The sequence below is a fragment of the Meleagris gallopavo genome, chromosome 16 (genome assembly GCF_000146605.3).
Source record: "Meleagris gallopavo isolate NT-WF06-2002-E0010 breed Aviagen turkey brand Nicholas breeding stock chromosome 16, Turkey_5.1, whole genome shotgun sequence".
NCBI classification, from domain to species: Eukaryota; Metazoa; Chordata; class Aves; order Galliformes; family Phasianidae; genus Meleagris; species Meleagris gallopavo.
In genome coordinates, this window is record NC_015026.2 from 7,394,321 (window position 1) to 7,414,223 (window position 19,903).

Genomic DNA, 19,903 nt, shown 5'->3' on the forward strand with positions numbered 1-19,903 from the left:
AGCCCCGGGGGCGGCTGAGCCGAAGAAGCCGTGTGGGACCGGCCCCGGGGCGGAGCTCGGCGGGGCGGAGCGGGGCCCGGCGCGATCCTGCGGATGCTCCCGGCACCGCGGCTGGAAGAGGGCGAGCCGCAGCCCGGCACTGCCTATCCAGACCCCATACCGAGACCAGGAGCAGGTCCGACCGCTCACCTCCAGCACCGGCCCGGCCCCGATCTTCTCTGCCCAACATCGGCATTAGCCCTTCGGTACCGGCACCAGCTCTTCTTCACTGGTACAGGATCCTCCAGCACCGAGACTGTGCCACACCGGCCCCTTCCCCCGGCACAGTTCTCCGGGGCAGCACCGGCACCGCTCGTCCTTCCCCGGCACCGGGACCGACCCATCCCGGCGCTGCCGTCCGAGCCAGGTACGGGAGTGCGGAGCGGTGCTGGAGGCTGCGCAACCCCTGGGGCGGGCTGAGGGCTGCCCCATCTCTCGGGGCTCACGAGAAGCTCTGGGGAGGGCGTGAGCTCTGCGGTCCGGAATCCTCCATCCCTACACGGGGTCCCCCGCCTGGCTGCAGGCACCAGGGGACAGAAGCTGTAGGTCGCTGTGGATCGCTGTGGGTCGCGATGGGGCACGGGCTCAACAGGGGTTGTGGCCCTTCCTGCCACTTCAGCAAGGGCACAGCAGAGCTCCAGACTCTGTGGGGACCGTCCCTGCTGTACATGGGTCGCTGGGGGACGGTATGGGACGTACTGTGCTCAGGGCTCCAGGGGAAGGAGGTGGTGGCAGCAGCCCGGTGTGCTGCAAGGGAACAGCTCTGCTGTGAAGGTGAACTGCAGGCACTGGGAGGCGATGAGCTGTGCGTCGCTTCCTTTTCCTTCTGAAATACCTGGCACTGCGAACTGCTGGCTGTGTCTGAATACTATTGGATGATTCAGTCCATGGGCTCTCGCTGAGATTGCACTTGCTTGCTGCAAGAGCAAAAACGCCAGGGCCTTTGGGACAAGTGCAGGTGACTGTCCTGAGGAGCTACTGCTGCAGGAGTCCCGAGATCTGGAGTGAAACACTCCGTTGGGCTCTGGTTCTTAATGACAACGAACATGGCCACATCTCTCAGTCAGGAGCAGAGCCGGGGGGGCCGTCATGTGCAGACCCCAGCACTCCTACCCTCTGGATGCTGCCATTACAAATTAGGTCAGACTTGTGTCTCAGGCTCCGGCACGCTCCACTCGAGCCCCAGGGATTGATGGTTTGTGGCAGGCACGGGGCAGGGCTGGGGGATCCGAGGACGCTGTGTTGCTGTGTGGTTTGGAAGGTGCCTCCTTTGTAATTCACTGACAGCAAACGAGAGGGAGGGGCATGAAGGGCTCCAAACACAGTGAAGCACTGCACGCACCTCTGGGCACAGGTTTCCAGCCAGCATAAGCCAGAAAGTCTCTGGTTCAGCAGCATCAACTATCCAGCCCATCTTGTGCTAACTGCAGGCTTGTCAGGAGGGGAATCCATGCCTATACTCAAAGCTCTCCGTTTTTGCCGAGAAGCACTCTGCACTTGTCAGATTTATGTCCTTAGGCTGCAGTGTGACTTCCACTGAAGTCCTTAATCATGGGATAATGCAGGGAGCTCTCCAGTTACAGTGCTAATAGCCACGGCGGTTTGGTTCCTGCAGCAGTATATTGTGAAGATAATTAGAGGAGGGATTTCCAACTTGTTTGGCTGGCTGAAAGAAGCCTCAGAGATAAGGCAGAGCTCTGCCATCACCCTGTGAGCAGTGCCAGCCCTCCTCCAGCGAGTGGCCATTGGCAGCTCTCATTAACAGGAGAGGGCTGCTGGAAATTAATTTGTCAATTAACTCTCCTTGATTTTACAACAGAAGCAAAGATTACTTTGGCAGTGGCCCGCCTGGGAGGATGTGGGTGTTGTTTGTTGGTGTGAGCCAATGCTGAGCAGTGAAGCACAGCAAAAGTGCTCAGTGCTTTGTGTGTCAGGGGAGGATTTTGGGGGAAGATGCTCAAAGGCACCAGGCAGGCACAGGTTGCAGCTCATGTTTCTTTGCACTAGATTGGCTCACAGCCTTACATCTGAAGCAGAAACGGACAGGGTCCTGCTGAGAGGCTTTCATATCTTTGTAGCCATGGTCCAGTGACACATGCTCCAAGCAAAGCTCCTTCGATAGGGCATCCCATGCAGCACCATTGCAGGCTGCTGGTGGCCCTGCCTGGCAGCTGCAGGTTCCATCTCCACTGCTCCACACAGTCCTGGCCTCCCCCACACCCCAGAGGTGGCTGCACTGCAGTGTGCATAGCCCCCGCTGTACTTGGCATCCCTGCCAGATGAAAACTCCCATATATACTCAGGCTATTATTATCTCAGTCTTCCACTGTGCTAATGGTCTCTCAGGAAACAGTCATTTTCTTTTGCATTTTCTTTTTTAAGCTTTCTAAAACCCCAGGAATTCTGAAGAGGTTGGTAACCACAGCAGAGCTGGCATGCCCCTGACCCGGCACAGGGAGCAGCAGCCAGGCAGCTCCCCCTGAGCATTGGGGATTTCTGGTAGGCATGGTTGAGGGTTGAGGAGGGCTGTGGGTGGCACTGGGGGCAACTGTGGCACTGGGGACAGTGTGGCACCAAACCGCCAGGCTGGTGCTGCAGGCTGGATGGCACCAGCCCCAGAGCACAGGGCTCCACCTGGTGCTGGGTTTGCTGAGTAAACACAAGGAGAGCACTCTTGGGACTGGGCAGATCCTGCAGGAGTATGGCAGCAGAGCAGGGATGAATCTTGCACTGGGTCCCGTGGGTTGTTAGCTCCAGAAGCTGCATTGTGCTCTCCTTGTGCATCCTACATGATTATTTGGGGTTAACAGTTGGCTCATGTAAATGAGGAGCAAAGTGAAAACCACGAAGCATGAGATTATATAAACGGAGCTGGAAGCAGCTGCGACGCAGCCTGTAATTAATTCATGGTAGGAAAGTGCTTTGAAGATCTCAACGAAGCAGATCCCAGGCACGAGGCAGCCCCAGGCTCATCCCTGCTTCTGTTGTGGTGATGCTGCAAGGGGAGGGACAGCATGGAGGTCAAGCACCCCAATGAGCCCACTGGTGATGGCAACCCCATGTCCCCAAAGGCATCCCAAACTAGGTCCAGAGGCATCCAGATCATGGCAGCCTTGGGTCATTTGGCAGCAATGTGCTGCATCTCGACGTGGCACCGAGCTGAGCTGCTTTCTCCTCTTCTCTCAGCAGTACCACCGGTGATGTGAGCGATGGCAGACCAGGCTGCAGTGGCGGCGGAGGCCTCTCCAACCCTGGCACCATCCCCGGGCTCTCCTCGACACAGGGACATCAGCGGGACAAAGTCCCATCCTGCCAGCACCAGGGAGAATGGCAGCGGCGGGGAGGGCAGCGTGACCCTATTCCCCACGGAGGGGGACACGAAGCCCCTCTCCATGCTCCTGGCTGATGTCCCACAGGGCCCCCAATCGCGGCTGGCCCCATCCAAGTCCCGCACGGCTCCATCCTCCCCCAGTGTGTCCCCGTCGGAGAGCCGCACCGCGCTGCTCCGGCTGCGGGAGGCCAGGCTGGAGGACACCAGGAGACGGCTGTCAGAGGCCATGCAGGAGCCCCTCAGCCGCCTGAGCCGCCTGATGGCCGAGGAAAGCGGCCCTGCGGGCCAGGCAAAGGCAGGGGGCAGCCTGGGGGCAAGGGGGAATCGGGGGGGCAGAGGGGACGGGGGGGCAGCGGGCGCGGGGACTGGAGTCCCTGGGAACCCACCCTGAACTGCCACTATGAGATCTGCTCCTACGGGGACGTCATCCAGGTGGTGGAGGTGGCGCAGCGCAAGGCCGAGCCCCCGGAGCAGCCACCGCCATCGGCCCTGCCTGGGGGCACGGTGCCGGGCCGGGCCTTGGCCTGCGTCGCACTGCTCACCTACGGTTACCTGGTGCTGCCACTGCCGCCCTACGCTGCAGGCCTCTGCCTGGGCCTCACCTGCGGCCTGCTGCTGGGCCTGCTCGCCGTCCTGCTCCTCCTGCTGAAGCCGCCGCCGCTGCCGCGCCTGCGCCCCGAACTGCTCCCAGACAGCCTGCAGGGAACCCATGGCCTGCAGGTAGGAAAAGGGCAGCAGTGGGCATTGTGGGGTGGCTATGGGGAGCCCACGGCCGGCCGGCTCTGTCCCTGCAGGGCTGGCTGAACCAGCTGCACGCCTACGACCCCGAGCTGTACCACCCGTCACTCACACACTCGGTGCTGGCCACACTGGATGGGGCCGTCCTCAAACTGTCCTACCCCAAAAGCAACATCCCACGCCAGGCCACCTTCGCGGAGGAGATCCTCGATGTCGCCTTCGTCAGCCATCGCTGCTACGATATGAGCGGTGCCAAGGTGCCCTGGGAGTAGGGATTGTCCCCTCGCAGGGACCCCGCAGTGCCTCACGCTCCTCTTGGTGTTGCAGGTCTCTCTCTGCCCCCCCGGCTTGGCCCGAAAGCGACTATGGAACAAGAAGTACCCCATCTGCATCCTCTTCCCAGAGCAGACAGACACAGAGCACAGGAGCAGCGATGAGCATGGCACAGAGCAGCCGGGGGAAGAAGGGATGAGGAAGCCACAGGCACCTGGCCAGGACGTCCCAGGGGACTGCAGGGAAAGATGCCTGTACCTCTTTGGGAGGACAGGAAGGGAGAAGGAGGAGTGGTACCATCATCTCCTGCGAGCCTGCCGTGGGACCCCCAGCAGCAGCCGTGGTGAAGCCAGGCCAGGTGAGATGTGGCCTCTGGGAGGATGGGCTCTGGATAGGCACTGGTGAATGGGGAGGGAGATGAAGGAGCAGAAACAGGGCTCACCTCCCCCAGAGCCCTCCAGCCTGGAGGATTCCCTTTCTGCAGCATAAGGTGTGTGTGCATGGCAGCCATGCAGCACATCGCTGCATGTGCATCACGGCACGTCATCCTGCACACATCACCTCTTGCTGCAGCCAGACCTGCACATGTTTCCGTGTCCCCAGGCAAAGAACTGGCTGCACAGAGTGGTGCCAGCAGCATTAGCGAGAGCACTGAGGACATCCCCTCTGCCATCAGATCCAAGGAGCTGGCCGGAATCTTTCAGCAGAAGATTTTTCTGGATTACAGCACCTACATGGCCCAATTTGTGCCAGCAGAGACAGGGAGCAGCCCAGAGCAGAGCCCCCCTCACAGCACACTGGGCAGCCCCGCAGCCACCAAGGTGAGATCTCAGAGCTGGATGCAAGCACTGAGCAGAGCTGATGAACAACGTGCACTGCTGTCTCCCATCCTTTGGTGTTCATCTTCTCCTCGAAACAAATGGTTGGAGCAGCTAAGCTGCAGTGCAGGGCCCCAGCCCATGGGGTCCCAACTGACTCCAGGCTCTCATGGCTTCTTCCCACTCACAGCTCAGTGAAGATACAGCTGGGTGCAGTGAGGGCTGTATAGCCTGGGTGAATGCACTAGTAGGGCGCATTTTCTGGGACTTCCTCCGGGAGCATTACTGGGCTGAGCAAGTGTCCAGCAAGATCCAGAAAAAGCTGAGCAAGATCAAGGTGAGAAGCAGGAATCATCACAGGAGATTGCAGCACCCATGGGAACCCTGTCCTATCACGTTAGTGGGTGCCAGGCTGTAGTGACCATCCCCATGTGGTTTCCCTCATTTAGCTCCCATATTTTATGAATGAGCTGAAACTGACAGAGCTGGACATGGGCACATCCATTCCTTCCATCCTCAGTGCCTCCAAGCCCACCATCAATGACCGAGGTAAGAACTCTGCAGAACAGCAGGAACAGCAGGGCTGGCTCCATGGTGGCTATTATAAAGGTGCCAGCCAGGATCCCAAGCAGGGAGGCTTTAGCAGGCACATGAGCAGCCACTGTGGCATTGATGGGAGCTCATTCCCTCTCCTTCGCAGGTCTCTGGGTGGACATGGAGGTCACCTACAGCGGCTCATTGCAGATGACCCTCGAGACAAAGATGAACCTCTGCAAGCTAGGAAAGGAGGGTGCTGCAGAAGACAGTGGGCAAGTGGAGCCAAGCGGAGAAGGGTAAGGTGACCACACAGGGCTGGGTTTCACCCACATCCTTTCACCTGAGTGAGGTGAGAGGGTGCTGCTCCCATGGCATTGCACTGATGCAGCCATGGACTCACAGGACCAAGCCTCGGCTCATCCTGCTGGCAGACAGCGATGCAGAGTCATCCAGCGCTGGCTCCTCTGATGAGGAGGACATTGTCACTGCAGAGCCTGCTGGAGCCCCAGGGGAGCGAGTCCCGCCACCTGGCACTGAAGGGTGAGGGGGAAATTCTGGGATTGAGACGCTGTGGGGTACCCCACCACCTCATGATGACCCCTGGAAAGGGACTTGTGTCTCTGAGGGGTCTCATCCTGCGGGTCCCCTCGTCTCAGCCATGTCAGCAGCAACAGCACGGGCCGGAAGATCCTGCGCTTTGTGGATAAGATTGCCAAGTCCAAGTACTTCCAGAAGGCTACGGAAAATGAGTTCATCAAAAAGAAGATCGAGGAAGTTTCCAACACACCACTGCTGCTGATGGTGGAGGTGCAGGAGCTGGCAGGCACCTTGGCTGTGAATGTGCCACCACCACCAACTGACCGTGTCTGGTACCAGCTCTCCTTCCTTCTGGGTGGGCTCCATGTGCATCCTCCTGCCATCTTCCCATCTCCCTTGGCTTGGTCAAGAAACCTGGGCTGGGGTGTGGGTTCATCTAGGGTCCCAGCAAGCCAGGCCTGCTCTCCCAAAAGGACTCTCAGACCCTCCTGGTCTCCACCTGGGAGGAGATGCAAAAATGCAATTTTGGGATGTACAGCTCCTACCACAAACTGGTCACCTCCTCCTGGGACACAGGTCCCCAGAATCCAGCAGTGAGGCCTCTGGCAAGCTGGTCATGTGGGCTGTGCCACGTGTGTGGGACATGATGCTTTCTGCCCCCATCCTCTCTCCTCACAGGTACAGCTTCCGTGTTCCACCCCAGCTGGAACTGAAGGTGTGCCCAAAGCTGGGTGAGAGGGAGGTAACATTCGTACATGTCACTGAGTGGATTGAGAAGAAGCTACAGCATGAATTTCAGGTGCCTGACCCCAAGGGCTGGGTTCACTAAAGGGCTGAACAAAACCTGCCAGTTTTACTCAAAATCAATTTATTGTTATTCTGGATTCCTCTTTACAGAAAATTTTGGTGATGCCAAACATGGATGATCTCATCATTCCAATCATGCATTCTGGCCTGAATCCTCAGCCACTCACTGGGGAGCTGCCCAGGGACATACCAGCCAGGGGAGAGAAGAGGCTCTGAAGTGCAGCCCTATGGGCAGGATAGAGACACCGCAAAGGGCTCAGGGACCTCACTGGGACACATCACCAAGCTGAGGCCTGGCCACCGATGGCATCCAGTACTATGCCACGGGACCTGAGCATCTCAGTTCATCTCATTCTCAGCGTCCTGCACTTTGTAGATGAGCCTGCTCCTTAAATATTGCAAGAAAAAATTCAGAGACAAAGCAGACTCAGGGGAAGGGGTTTGCTGGACACCCAAGAACTTCACATACTTCCCACCAGCATCTTGGGATTCCTCCTAATCAAGTGGACAGCTCCAGAGCAGCAGAGGGCCATAGTTTCCACTGTCTGATTCCCAAAGAGGGTGCAGGACACCCAGATAGGTTCTGCACTCAACAAGTCACAATCACCTTGGATCCAAGGCACCACAACTCCAAGATGCATCACACTCTTCCACTGGCAGCTGGGCTGCAAGGAAAACGGGTGAGAAACTAATCCAAAATCTGAATAAATCCATCACTGGCCAGTCTTACCTATCAGCCATGTTATTGTACATGAAATCCTGGGGCTGCTGAGGGAGCCAGATAGGCCCAGGGGTCTTGTGCAGAGAGAAGTATGTGGCTCGTGCTCAAAAAGAAGAGCACATGTGTATGTGTGTGTGCATGCAGGAGATGGCAAGGGGACTGACAGTCAGTGAGGCTGGGCATAGGCAGTCAGTAGGGAAGCCTTCTACTTCCTGCTGGCACCTGCTCTGCTCTGGAAGAGAAGGGGATTGCTTCACCGTGGTTTAAGTGAATACATGCCAGTGAAGAAATTCATTGGGCCATGGAAAGGGAGGATCCAGAGGGACAGAGTAGACACTTGCCTTCCCAGATAGTCCCTCTCCATGAGAACCTGTCCCAAGTACTACTTGTACCAAGACATACTTGTACCATCTCCAGTGGCTGAGGTGCTCGAGGACACACTGCTGCCCATAGGAAGCAGTATACACGGCAAGACACTCCTCCAGAAGGAAGACAGGCAGCAGGCACAGCTTGAAGACTCTTTATTGAAGTTTGTCCAATTAGGAAGCCTTGTGCATCTCATCCCTTACAGCTCTTCTTGCGCACCTGGCTTCACTTTCACCAAGTGTTTTTTCTGAGGGCCCTACAAGAGAGCAGTGAGGAGAGGTCTAAGTGTTAGCAGCATACAAACATGGTTTTCAAGGCTGTGTATGAGCTGTGTGGAGCACTACTGCAGCTTTGGCCCCTTTCTGCTGTGCTAGGCTGCTGCTGGCCTCTGTTTCCCATCTAGTAGCCCTGTGCTGCCATTCACCAGCAAGCCTTGGGGCCTTGCTAGCCCTGCAGGAATCACGAGCAAAACATCACGGTCTTGCACAAACTGTTTATCTGAACTACACATTGCCAGCAAGTGGCAATGACCTGCTTGGAACCACCCAGTTGTATGAGCCTGAACAAGGTAAGGTTTCCCACAGCCAAGGGCACAAAATCACATCAGTGAGTCTGAGGGGTTTCCATCAGGAAATAAAAGGGGTTTTCTTGGATCAGAGAAGTCCCATAGGAGCAGTTTGCAAGAATTGCTTTTGTGCCGTATTACTTCTAGTAAAATGTAAAGTTTTACCATATTATTCATGGGGGAACCTCTCACTCACAGTAAAAAATAGCAAATAAACCACCCACAACCAGGTAAAACCATTCCCTGTCTCTGACCTCCATGTCACAGCTATTTGCAGTGACAACAAGAGCAGAACATGAACATTCTCACTGCAGAACAAGCTCCTGATGCTGAGCTAAAGGAAAATGGCTTAACATCTAAAAGAGCTCTGCTAAGACACTGCATAACCAATCCCCCTGCCTGGGGCTAAGGAGGCTTAGCTAGCTTCATGTAGGATTTCTGGCTGACGGGCCACATCCAGACACAGTTTATGTCTGCCTGTTATGCAGCAGTTTTTTCTGCTAGCTGCAGGTCTAGCTCACTAAACACTTCCTCAATTTTGTATTCAGACATAGGCACCAGCCTGGCGTAGGCTGCAAAACTATTCAAGAAGCTACGTTTGTTTTGGATTTATTTTGCCCTGGATTTAAGAAAAACATACTGCTTGGCCTTTTTGAAAGCTTCCTGACAGAAAAATCACAAATTTGTGGCTGAATTTGACCCAACCTTTTCCTCTTAAGAACATTAAAGTTTTAAATCATTCCAAACAAATCAAAGAAGTTCACAATTATGAGTGAAAGGGACCATATGTCCAATACAGTGCTTGCCAAGTTAACTGCTTGTTTAAAACATCCCATGGTGAATGGAAACTGGTTGGCCATATGGTATATTATTTGCTAGCTGCATTGTCTTGGATCACTCATATGATCATCATGTTCTTCCTTAGCATAATATCTGCTGCGTGAATTGAATTCATGTTTGTCTTTTATGCAAGATGGTCCCAATCGCTCAGCTGGCTGTTATTATGTCTAGAAGCAGATGCTTGGCTGGAGTCAGTCAATTGCTTTAGCCCCAGCTGTGAGCACGGCCCAGCAGCTGGAGCTGGTGCAGAGTGTAACTCACCATGAATGCACGCTTCTCCTGAGCTGTCTGGAAGCAGCCGTGGCCAAACTTGGAAGTGGTATCAATGAATTTGAGTTCAATGGCTTCATGAGCTCGACGGCGTGTATGCACCAGAAGGGACTGAAAGAGAAAAGTCACAGTGCATTAGGCTTATCTTTAAGAAAATCTGGATGTCTGCTCTGGTGGAGGCAATGCTCAAGTGTCCTCAGTGCATCCATTAGACAATTGCTCCATGAAATCTACTTTTTCAGAGGAACATCCTGGTGCTCAGATGGCAGGTGATAATTCTGCTTGCTCTGAAACAAGCCTGCTCTTTGCTTTGCATTTCATTTCCTCACCATCTGTTTATGGCCAAGGTTTCCACTTGCAACTCCCCCAGCCACACCCCCAAAGGAACATCTACATTCTGCTGCACACTGCCATAGTTAGCCACTCTGCAAATGGTCTCACTGAGCACCACACTCATGTGACACGCTCTCTGCGCACAGCATCAAGAGCTCAACCAGTCTCACGGCCCAGCATTCATGGGCTTCATGCACATGGTACATCTGTTAGTGGAGAGCTACAGTCAGTCCCTCCCCACTCTCACCTTCCTCAGAGTGAGCACACGCTTCTTCGGGCCCACGACACAGCCCTTCAGCATTAGGAAGTCATTGTTTACCTCCCCATAGTGAGGAAAGCCACCCTGGAGGAAGAGACAAAGAGGGTTGGCAGGCAGGCAGGAGTACTGGATGGGAACGTGACAAGCTGGTGACATTTTCTAGTAGAGGAAGGACTGACAGTCCTTCAAGCTATCTAAATGCACAGCCTTCAGAACAGCCATCCAGTGTCACCAGAGTATTTCAGCCACACTGAATGTATTTCCTTCAGTGGAATCCAAACCATTTCCTATGCAGCTGCGTCCTGCCAAAGAATTACTTCTCTAACCCAGACTCCTACAGCAAGGGCCAGTTTCAGCCCTGTTACCTCTTACCAGAGGTGTAATGCTCTTCTCCGTGACATCATAATTTGTTGAGGCATTGTTCTTCACCACTTTGCCATCTTCCACGTGGATTCCACGGCCAATGCGGAAAATCTGAGAAAAGGAAGAAAATGGCAATGGTGACTTTAGTGTCCTCACACTGATGGATGCCACAGAAACAACAAACATGATTATCACTGAGATGTGGCCTGCAGTGCACCTTTTGAGCAGGAAACAAGCAAGAAGCAAGAAGAGATACGCAGAATGAGAACCCTGCACATCTCCAGGGTAACATAAAAGAAGCTGTGGGGGAACTGAGGCCATTGTGCAAAGAAGGATGTGACAGCATGGAAGGGAGGTGCAGTGCTGGGCCATACCTTCTTGTTGAGCTCTGTGCGGTGGTGGTAGCCCTTCTGGCCAGCACGAGCAACGGAGTAGCCGACCCGGGCTGGGTGCCAGGCTCCAATGCAGGCAACTTTGCGCAAGCCCTTGTGTGTCTTCCTGGGGAGCTTCTTGGAGTGCCAACGGCTTGTCACCCCTGCAAGTGTGACCAGACAGGGGTAATGAGAACACTGGGGAGTAGGGGAGATTCAGGGCTGATGTCTGAGTGCTGGGAGGGAATGTGAAGTGAGGAGAAAGTTTTGTCGTTCTTCTGATGTTCACAGAAGACACCGTATTGGAAGGAGACCAAGAGCTGTCACCACAGTGAGGGGCCAGAGCACAGAACTGTTCTCACTTCCAATGGATCTGATCAGACTGCGATATGTTCCTGCTGAGCACATATACACACACACAAACACCCACATCTTCACAGATGTGGGGCTTATGAGAAGTGCAGCGCCTTTACATCCTCACAACACCTCTAAGCCTTCAGGGAGGACTCTGGGCATGGCAGACAACATAGCCAACACTGACATAAAGGAAACCAAACTCTGCTACAGTGGAAATGCACACCGTGGTTGAGATACACAGGCTCTTTGCTACTTGCTCTTTGCTACTCTCTGTACAATAAGTTGGTGGGTTCTCAGCGTGGCTCACACTCTTCTCCCCTCAGCATTTCCTTATGGGCAGCGTAAGGTGAGAAGGATAAAGCCAAAGTCCTCCCACTTTGTACCTTTCATCCCATGCCCCTTGGTCACACCAATGACATCAATCATCTCGTTCTGGCTGAAGACGCTGTGCACAGAGATCTGCTTCTCCAACCTCTCACGGACCCAATCAATCTTCTCAGCCACTGTCCCACCATTCAGCTGAATCTCCATCACATGAGCTTTCTTTTGCCTCAGTGGAAGCAGCTTCATCTGTGTTAAGACAGTGCATTAGGGCAAAATGTTGCCTCACACCCTGTGAACATGCAGGCAGGGCCACAACACCCACTACTAGTGAGGTGCGAAAGGCACAGAGAGTGAGCAGAGCCAGCTCCCTATCACCCCTCCCCACCACAATGTCAACTTCTTTTATGACAGCCAGTGTCCCTCCCCGTCTGCACCAGCCACAAGTGAAGTTAAGCCAGCTTAGCTCTGCCGCAGGCTCCAATGCAGTTGCTAACTCCACGGATCAGCACAAAAATGGGCCTTGTATATCCAGCAATCTGCATCTGGCAAAATTGTGTTTGCCTGTGGGTTATTTTTTCCCAACACTCGACACCAGTTGCTAATTTGAGGTGATCATGGGGCCCTAGGTCTCTTGCTGACACAGGGCTCACCCTGTGTTGATATCCAGGCAGGGAGCCCTGCTGAATCCAGCTCACATGGACAGGACTGGTGTCAGGAGGTGATTGGAAAGGGCAGCCAGCACCTCCCACTGTCCGCATGCTCTTCCCCAAGCCTTTCATCTGCTTTCACAGGCTGTCTCCCCTGACCCCATCATGACAACCCCTGTGCCAACCTCCCAGCCCTAACTGCTCTCTCAAGCTGAGGAAGACCCTGACCTGTGTGTGCATGATGACACGAATGACCTTGCAGTACTTTTTCATAGCTGCAAAGTCTTTCTCCAGCTGCTTCTTGCCATCCTCATCCTGCCATTTTTTGCAGTACTTGGTGAAAGCCTTCTTCTTGCTCTTGTGCCTATGACAGAAACGTTTAACGTCTATCAAGAGCTCAACATGAACTGATTCTTCACTGTGCCTTGCAGACTAAACAGCACGGGGAGAGAAGGTCCATGCATCTTCCTGAAGGCATAGAGTACCCATGGGTACCTGAATCATCCCTGGCTGCCAGGCTCATGAGAGAGGGCTCTGAGGTGGGAAGATGAAAGCAAATAATGAGCTGCAAAAAGGACTGCTAATTCAGACCTTTCTGCATGAAGAATAATCCAGTTGTCTCCTACTGACTGGCTCAGTGCCATTAAAATACAAGCACAAAATCAGAGTTAAGCGGAGAAAGGAGAACATAGCCTTCAACAAGGATTGGAAGCATGTGGTGGGTGGATCTGATGGCCAACACACACTTCTGCAGGAGACACGATTCCCATGGTTATGAAATTCATGTTTCCATTTTCCTCTCTGTCGGTGTGGGATTTGGGCTGTTACTGTTTACAAGGGCCAAGGGGCACATTCTGCATCAGTATTCCTCCTGAAAAATCTGTTTTTCCTCCCATCTTCACTTGCTGCCTACCTCAAACATCTCAGTTTAATGAGGAATAGATGGGCCCAAGCTACACTAATTAAAATGGACCTGCAGCATGCACTGTATATGATACTGCAGAAAGCACTAACTCAGTTCAACTATTAGAATAAATTTACATATGCATATGCTGATTCCCAGCATCAAGCTGTTTGCAGTATCTCTGTGCATGACTAAATAGCTGTTTCATTCCACCTCAGAGCCAGCTGCTAGTAGCTGAGCTGTCTGCAACATGTAGTCAACGCAGAGAGCCTGCAAGAGACCCCAGTGACACTCCACCCAGGGAGGCACGTACCAGTTCTTATAGAAACGTCGTCTGCACTCATCACTGATGTGCTCAGCAAAAACAGTCTTGAAATTCCTCAAGCCCTTTGGTGTATCTATGTATCCCACAACTCCCACCACCACCATTGGTGGGGTCTCAATGATGGTCACAGCCTCCACCTCCTCCCTCTTGGAGATCCCTGCAAGATAGCAAAGGGAAAAGTGATCAGACTCTTGCCTGGGAGCCATTAGCAGTCTATGTGTCTGGCCCACTAAGCAAGCAGTATGCTAGAGGCAAAGTCACACTCTACTCTCACTACTAGATCTTCCATCTCTTCCCACATCCACAAGTCCTGCTGGAGAGCCATGCAGAGTTTGACCTTCAGGCACCCAAGAGGACAGATTCTATGGCTCAGCACACTTTAACCCATCTTCTGCATGTTGGAAGGAGCATTGGATGCCCTGGAGTATGGCTCCGATCTCATAGTCATCCCACAGGGTAACATTATAAAATTCCCCATGAGGGTGTTTCACAGTGCCCAGCATTTGTTAGGGTGCTTCTGCCAGCAGGATCCAACAAACCACCAACCAACAAACTAGGGACTTCCCGGAAATCCCCAGACTCAGCTTACATAGGTCATGTGATGGCCTTTGGCTATCAAATATCTGGACAGCATTACAGGACATAGCCAAGAAGATACGTGCTCCACTACCCATTTCTATGAGCAGCCTTTCCCAACAACAAGTCTGTTCCCCCTCTTTCCTCCTGGATAAGATCCCCTCCTTTAGCCAATCCTTACTGAGTCCAGGCCTGTGCACCTCCCGCAGTGTGTGTGTCATGCCAGCTTTGTAGCCCATGAAAGCTGTCAGATGGATTGGTTTGCTGGGGTCATCCTTAGGCCACGTCTTCACCTTCCCTCGGTGGCGACGGCTTCTCTTGTGAGGAAGGAAGCCCAAGTGGCCATGCCTAGGAGCAGAGAATTTGCGGTGGGACTGTAGAAAGGAGAAATAAAAAATATCAGACTCACCCTTGGGTCCTAGAAGATACTCAAAGGACTGAGCCCAAAGTACCAGGGGAAATATCCCTTTTAACATCAGTGAATACTGGAGAGATTCTGGGCTCCTCCTTACTTCCAACATGAAATAATTTGTAATGGCACGGGCTTTTGTTTAAGGTTCTACCACACATATCAAAGAATTTAGTACTCTTCTGGAAAAATGGTGCAAACTAACTGACAACAATCTTTTTCCTTTCTGCTTCAACAATTTAAAGGAGAAATATGTTATTTAATAGGTCTGCTGTACTGTGATGTTAACTGTAATTTTTATTTTCAGAATCATCAAAAAGGGCCTGCTAAGAATTCACAGGGTCACATTCAATGCTCTGTCATCAATGAAAATGGCACCAAGCAAGCACAGCTAACAATCGGAAGAAACCAGAAAGGATGCCCAAAGGAATCAGTAATAAGAACATGTGCAGGTTAAATATGTACCTTGAAACCAAATTAGCAGAGCTAAATATACAAACCGCAATCCCAAGTCAGGTTGTGTCAGGCAGAGAAAAGCAACAGCATTTTAGAGAGACATTGACAAATTCTTATGGTATTGGCTTCGAGGCAGGGGAACTAGGGTCCAGCCCAAGCACCAAGGAGTTAGATCTATGCCCACTACAACTCCTTCCTTGTAGACCAGTTAGAGAACCTGGCTGCACCTTCCACCAAGCCTTTTTTCCATCCCGAGTGAAGTTATGTCAGGTCCAGCCCCATTTCAGCACTAATTTAACCAATAACCTAGCCCTGCTCACTGCCCCTTTCCATGCAATCCAAAAGGCAGCAGTGCCGAGCTTTACAAACCATGGGACGTCTTCAGCTCAAGTCAGCAGCAGGAAGAGGCTATCACTACGTGCACCTCCTGTTTAATACTTAAGACACAAATTTAGCCACTAGCTTCATTGGGTGCGATATTCATTTCATACTTAGCAAAGCTGCCAGCTTTACTCTAACAGTTGGGATGTGGTAAAGGTCAACTGCTGGTGTCTCAGTTTACGGCTTCCCCTCCTCAAGTCCAACATGAATGGCACCAATCACAATAACTTTCCAACTGCACACTGCACAGCCAAACTGTGGGAGCTCCTTCAAGGGGCACAGCCAGTGGCCAAACTCTGGGTAGGGACAGATTAAGAAGTCCCCCATCAGGCCAGGAATAAAGGCTGTGATTCTTCCTGGGATAGAGATTGAGCCAGCAGGCACAGCGAGCACAGTGAAAAGCTGTGGTGAGGCGTGGGCCAGCCTCTGCTCTCAGCTAACGACAGGATGAGAGGTGTCGGCCTCACGTTGCACCAGGAGAGGCTCAGGTGGGAAATTAGGAAACAGTTCTCTGAAAGAGCAGTCCCAACTGCTGCCCAGCACTGGCACTGCTACCCAGGGAGGGGGTACTCTGGGCACTCTGGAGGTGCTCAAGGACCGCGGAGATCCAGCACTGAGGAACACCATCAGTGCGCATAGTGGGATGGCTTGCCGTTGGACTTGGGGTCTTTTTTCTCAACCTTAGCGATACTACATTTCTATGCTGGAAAACATGAAGCCAGCCCTCACCTAGCCGCCATAGCAGGTAGGCCGCGGGCGGACTACAACTCCCAGCATGCGCCGCGCCCCTAGGGAGCATGCGCAGAGCCGCGCCTTCTGACCTCTGCGTCCGCCGCCGCCGCCGGCGCTGTGCGGGGCGCCGCCATCTTCTCCCTCGTCCCCCGCCGTCCGCCGAGCTCCGCCGCCGCCATGCCGGACGATCCGGACCCGGAGGTGTACAAAGCGCCGCCGAGCCGTACTCCGGTCTCGGAGAGCACTTCAACTCTGCCCAACCCGGTCACCTTCATCCAGACCGCGTTCGACTATATCATCGATGCGCCCGTTACCTTCGTACGAGGTACAGACCGGGCACCGGGCTGAGCGCGGCCTTCCCGCTGCCGTCGGAAGGGCGGCTACGCGGTGTGGGGACGGGGACACCGGTACGGGAAGGAAGCAAGGACACGGGGACACGGGACAGACACGGGGATACAGGGACAGGCGGTGCACGCAGCGGTGGTGGCACAGACAGACGCACCTACACCCCGGGCTGTGAGGTGCCTGACCGTGCCGCTGCTGTTGCAGAGTGGGTCGAGCGCCAGCAAGCCAAGAACAAGTCCTATTACTACCACCAGAAGTTTCGCCGTGTGCCTGACCTGAGCGAGTGCATGGAGGGGGATTACCTCTGCTTCTACGAGGCTGAAGCGCAGTGGAGGAGGGACAGGTACGGCTGGCGTAGGGCTGCCCCCAGCGGGCAGTCACAGAGCGCTCCTGCTCTTCTCGGTCGGCTGTGGGAGTCGCGGGGGTTGGCTTGGAATCACGTGGATTTTGGGGTGTTGAATGGTTACCTAAGCCACTGTGTCTACCCCTTACTATCCCCTGGTGGTTGCAGTCATTCTGTCCCCTGGAGCCTGCTTAGCTGGGCAGGCTGGCATTAGTGCCATCCTGCACGACCTGGTTTCTGCAGCACTGAATTTCTATATATTATCACCCCTTTGTTCTGCTCTTCTGTAGTCCATGTGCTGCAGTTGCATTCTTACTTATCTCCCACACAGGTTGGTGGATCAGCAGATTGTGGAGATAGTCCGGGAAAGGCTTGGTGCATGCAAGCACAGGGAAGGACCAAACCATTTTCAGAATTGTGCCAAGGAGGCAAAGCAGCTTGCAGAGGTTACCAAAGCCTACCAAGACAGATGTGAGTACAGCAGCCTTCACATCTGCTATAGCTGTAACAGCATATGGGGAAAGGAGGGTTCAAAAGATCTCATCTTTACATTAAAACTCCCTCTTGGAAAATGATGCAGATCTGGGTTCAGTGTTCAGATGTGCCAGACCCACTAGCCCTGGGCAGTGACATTTCAATAAACACAGCACTGTTGACACTCCTGCAGTACCCAAAGCTATGTGCATTTCTCTCTCAGCACTGCAGCTTGCACTGTCTTAAGTGCCACACTTCACCTGGGTCAGAGCTGGTTCTCTCCTAGCTGTTGAGGGCTACTTTTCAGACATTCACATGATTACCTTTCGTTTTAGATGGTGATCTTGGTGTCCATGGAAATGCCAGGACATGTCTGATGAAGCAGAAGCACAGGATGATAGAAGAAATGAAGGCACAAGAAAATGCATCTCAGTAGATCTGGATACAGAATAATTGGCACTTCTGTCAGTGGTGCTTTTATCAAATCCTGTGTTGCATCTGTGAACTGTGATGATCTACAATAAACTTGCAAACCCAAACATCTGCCATAGCATTAGCATAGACTCATTCTTTGAAGAGGTGTGCAAAAACTTACAATTCTTCCTTTTCTAGAGCTGCATTCCTGTTGGTTGCTACCACCCTCTACACAGAGCAGCTCCACATATCCACCCCAGCTGTGGTACCATAGGGTGTCCCCGCTGGATTTCTCTACTACCATTAATCTACAAACCACTAATTCTACTCTATCCAACCACAGTAGGGAACATCCTCAGAGTAAACATGCTGTGAAAGGACAGTATAAAGGCATATTATATTCCCTGCTCTTTGGTTACAAACCCCGCTCACGATTAATATACGATTAACAAGGGTTAGTGTAAAGCATTCTGTTCCACCCAGCAGATGTTCAGGCCGTAGCCCATGAACTTGAGCCTACTCAGATCCCAAGCACAGACTTAATCCATCTGCCCAACACACAAAGCATCCAATCAAACCAACTTCTTGTCCACTGACCACTTTATTGCCTCATACAAAAACCACTTAAGTAGTTGCCACAGCAGCTGCCTGGGTTCTCTGCACTGAGACTCTGGTGTGGGTCTTAGCCAGATGATCAGTGAACTCCTGGATAAAAAGAAAAATAGCATTTAATTTCTGTAAACCACTGTCATGACTTCTCAGCATTATAACCCTTTTCAACAAGCTGTGTATACTTGGGTGGAATGTTCAGATACGGTGTTCTGTTACTTAATATTTTGCTTTTTTCTTTCTTCTTGGAACATGAAATACTAAAGTATTACCCCAAACTTATCAGGGTAACATGAGCTGGGAACTGAAGGAAGCATTGCATGTGTACCTGGTAAGGAGACTTGGTGAAAACAGTCTCTTTCCAGAGGTCAGGAGTCAAGTAACTGTATGTCTTGGAGATGGCATCGAAGGTGGCCTTAGCTATAAAAAGAAGTTAAACATTGCACATCACCGTTACAGTAATTAACTCCTGTACCCACTTACGCATCTCCGGAAGTGTAGAATTTCAGAGGAAACAGAGAGACCATAAGATGATCTCTCTGTTATACTCTTAAAATTCAGTTTCCTTTCTCTCTCCATTTACGACAATTACACTACTTCAAGCAAGTGCAACCGCGCAGATTGGGAGATTGGGTGCTTTCCATTTAACACGGATTTAACAATACTGCAGCATTATCTTCCCTTTCAGTAAAACAGAACACACACATAGCTTAACTACAATGCAATAACCTCACACTTACCAAAGTTGCCAAGTGTGGCAGTACAGCCCCTGGCTGAGGTATAACAGTCATCGATCCCAGCCATCATCAGCAGCTTCTTGGGAACAGGGGCAGACACGATGCCTGTACCACGAGGCGCTGGGATCAGACGCACCAGGACAGATCCACACCGCCCAGTAACCTACGAGCACAACAGGTTACAGCTTCCACAGCACACACCACAACGTGACTCACAGGCAACGCACAGCAAGTTGTTCTTACCTTGCAAGGCACAGTGTGAGGCTTACCGATCTTGTTCCCCCAGTAGCCTCGTCGCACTGGTACGATGGATAATTTAGCCAAAATGATTGCCCCACGAATCGCAGTAGCAACTTCTTTAGAGCATTTAACACCGAGACCAACATGGCCATTGTAGTCTCCAATGGCAACAAAAGCCTAAAATTGAAGGAAAGTTTTCAGCCAAGGCTTTGTTATGTAGGAATACTCTCTCAGCAGAACATAATCTGGCAGAACATGGTCTCACCATAGATAACCAGAAGCACATGATCAATATTTAACAGCTACAGTACATTACAATTAAGCAGTTATTAAAGCAGCTCCTATAGCTTATAAAGTTATGAAGCTTAATAAGGGGCTGGAACGGGCTGCCAGAGAGGTTGTGGATGCCCCATCTCTGGAAGTGTTCAAGGCCAGGTTGGATGGGGCCCTGGGCAGCCTGGT

The 19,903-nt window shown here is 52.5% G+C and overlaps 4 protein-coding genes and 1 long non-coding RNA gene across 5 annotated transcripts in view; 2 read left to right on the forward strand and 3 right to left on the reverse strand.

The window, feature by feature from the left end:
- The first annotated feature begins 2,437 nt into the window (after positions 1-2,437).
- LOC104913489 (testis-expressed protein 2-like) lies at positions 2,438-7,892 on the forward strand. The gene is given in 13 exon segments (XM_031555856.1): positions 2,438-2,538; positions 3,226-3,731; positions 3,734-4,090; positions 4,165-4,365; positions 4,436-4,739; positions 4,985-5,202; positions 5,390-5,536; positions 5,649-5,748; positions 5,900-6,032; positions 6,139-6,276; positions 6,393-6,605; positions 6,952-7,072; positions 7,171-7,892. Coding segments are annotated over 12 exon segments (2,541 nt in total). The 5' UTR covers positions 2,438-2,538; positions 3,226-3,248; the 3' UTR covers positions 7,297-7,892.
- On the reverse strand, positions 2,560-4,384 carry LOC109370227. Its single transcript, XR_002120185.1, has 3 exons — positions 4,299-4,384; positions 3,973-4,084; positions 2,560-3,034 (listed from the first exon to the last, which is right to left on the reverse strand). It is a non-coding gene; the product is annotated as an uncharacterized LOC109370227 (long non-coding RNA).
- Positions 7,893-8,305: 413 nt separating the features above from the next.
- RPL3L (ribosomal protein L3 like) lies at positions 8,306-15,642 on the reverse strand. The gene is made up of 10 exons (XM_003210683.3): positions 15,536-15,642; positions 14,483-14,675; positions 13,714-13,882; positions 12,725-12,860; positions 11,909-12,095; positions 11,172-11,332; positions 10,807-10,908; positions 10,423-10,518; positions 9,834-9,953; positions 8,306-8,423 (listed from the first exon to the last, which is right to left on the reverse strand). Exons 1-10 carry the CDS (start codon positions 15,536-15,538, stop codon positions 8,367-8,369), a joined length of 1,224 nt encoding a protein of 407 aa, XP_003210731.1. The 5' UTR covers positions 15,539-15,642; the 3' UTR covers positions 8,306-8,366.
- Positions 15,643-16,395: 753 nt separating this feature from the next.
- NDUFB10 (NADH:ubiquinone oxidoreductase subunit B10) lies at positions 16,396-17,991 on the forward strand. Its single transcript, XM_003210690.4, has 4 exons — positions 16,396-16,604; positions 16,829-16,967; positions 17,299-17,438; positions 17,777-17,991. Exons 1-4 carry the CDS (start codon positions 16,457-16,459, stop codon positions 17,875-17,877), a joined length of 528 nt encoding a protein of 175 aa, XP_003210738.1. The 5' UTR covers positions 16,396-16,456; the 3' UTR covers positions 17,878-17,991.
- Positions 17,992-18,437: 446 nt separating this feature from the next.
- Positions 18,438-19,903, reverse strand: part of RPS2 (ribosomal protein S2) — a 5,682-nt gene continuing 4,216 nt past the window's right edge. Inside the window, 4 exon segments of the mRNA XM_010719813.1 lie at positions 18,438-18,560; positions 18,793-18,884; positions 19,205-19,364; positions 19,445-19,686. Of these exon segments, the coding sequence (XP_010718115.1) occupies positions 18,480-18,560; positions 18,793-18,884; positions 19,205-19,364; positions 19,445-19,686 (575 nt within the window). The 3' untranslated portion in view covers positions 18,438-18,479.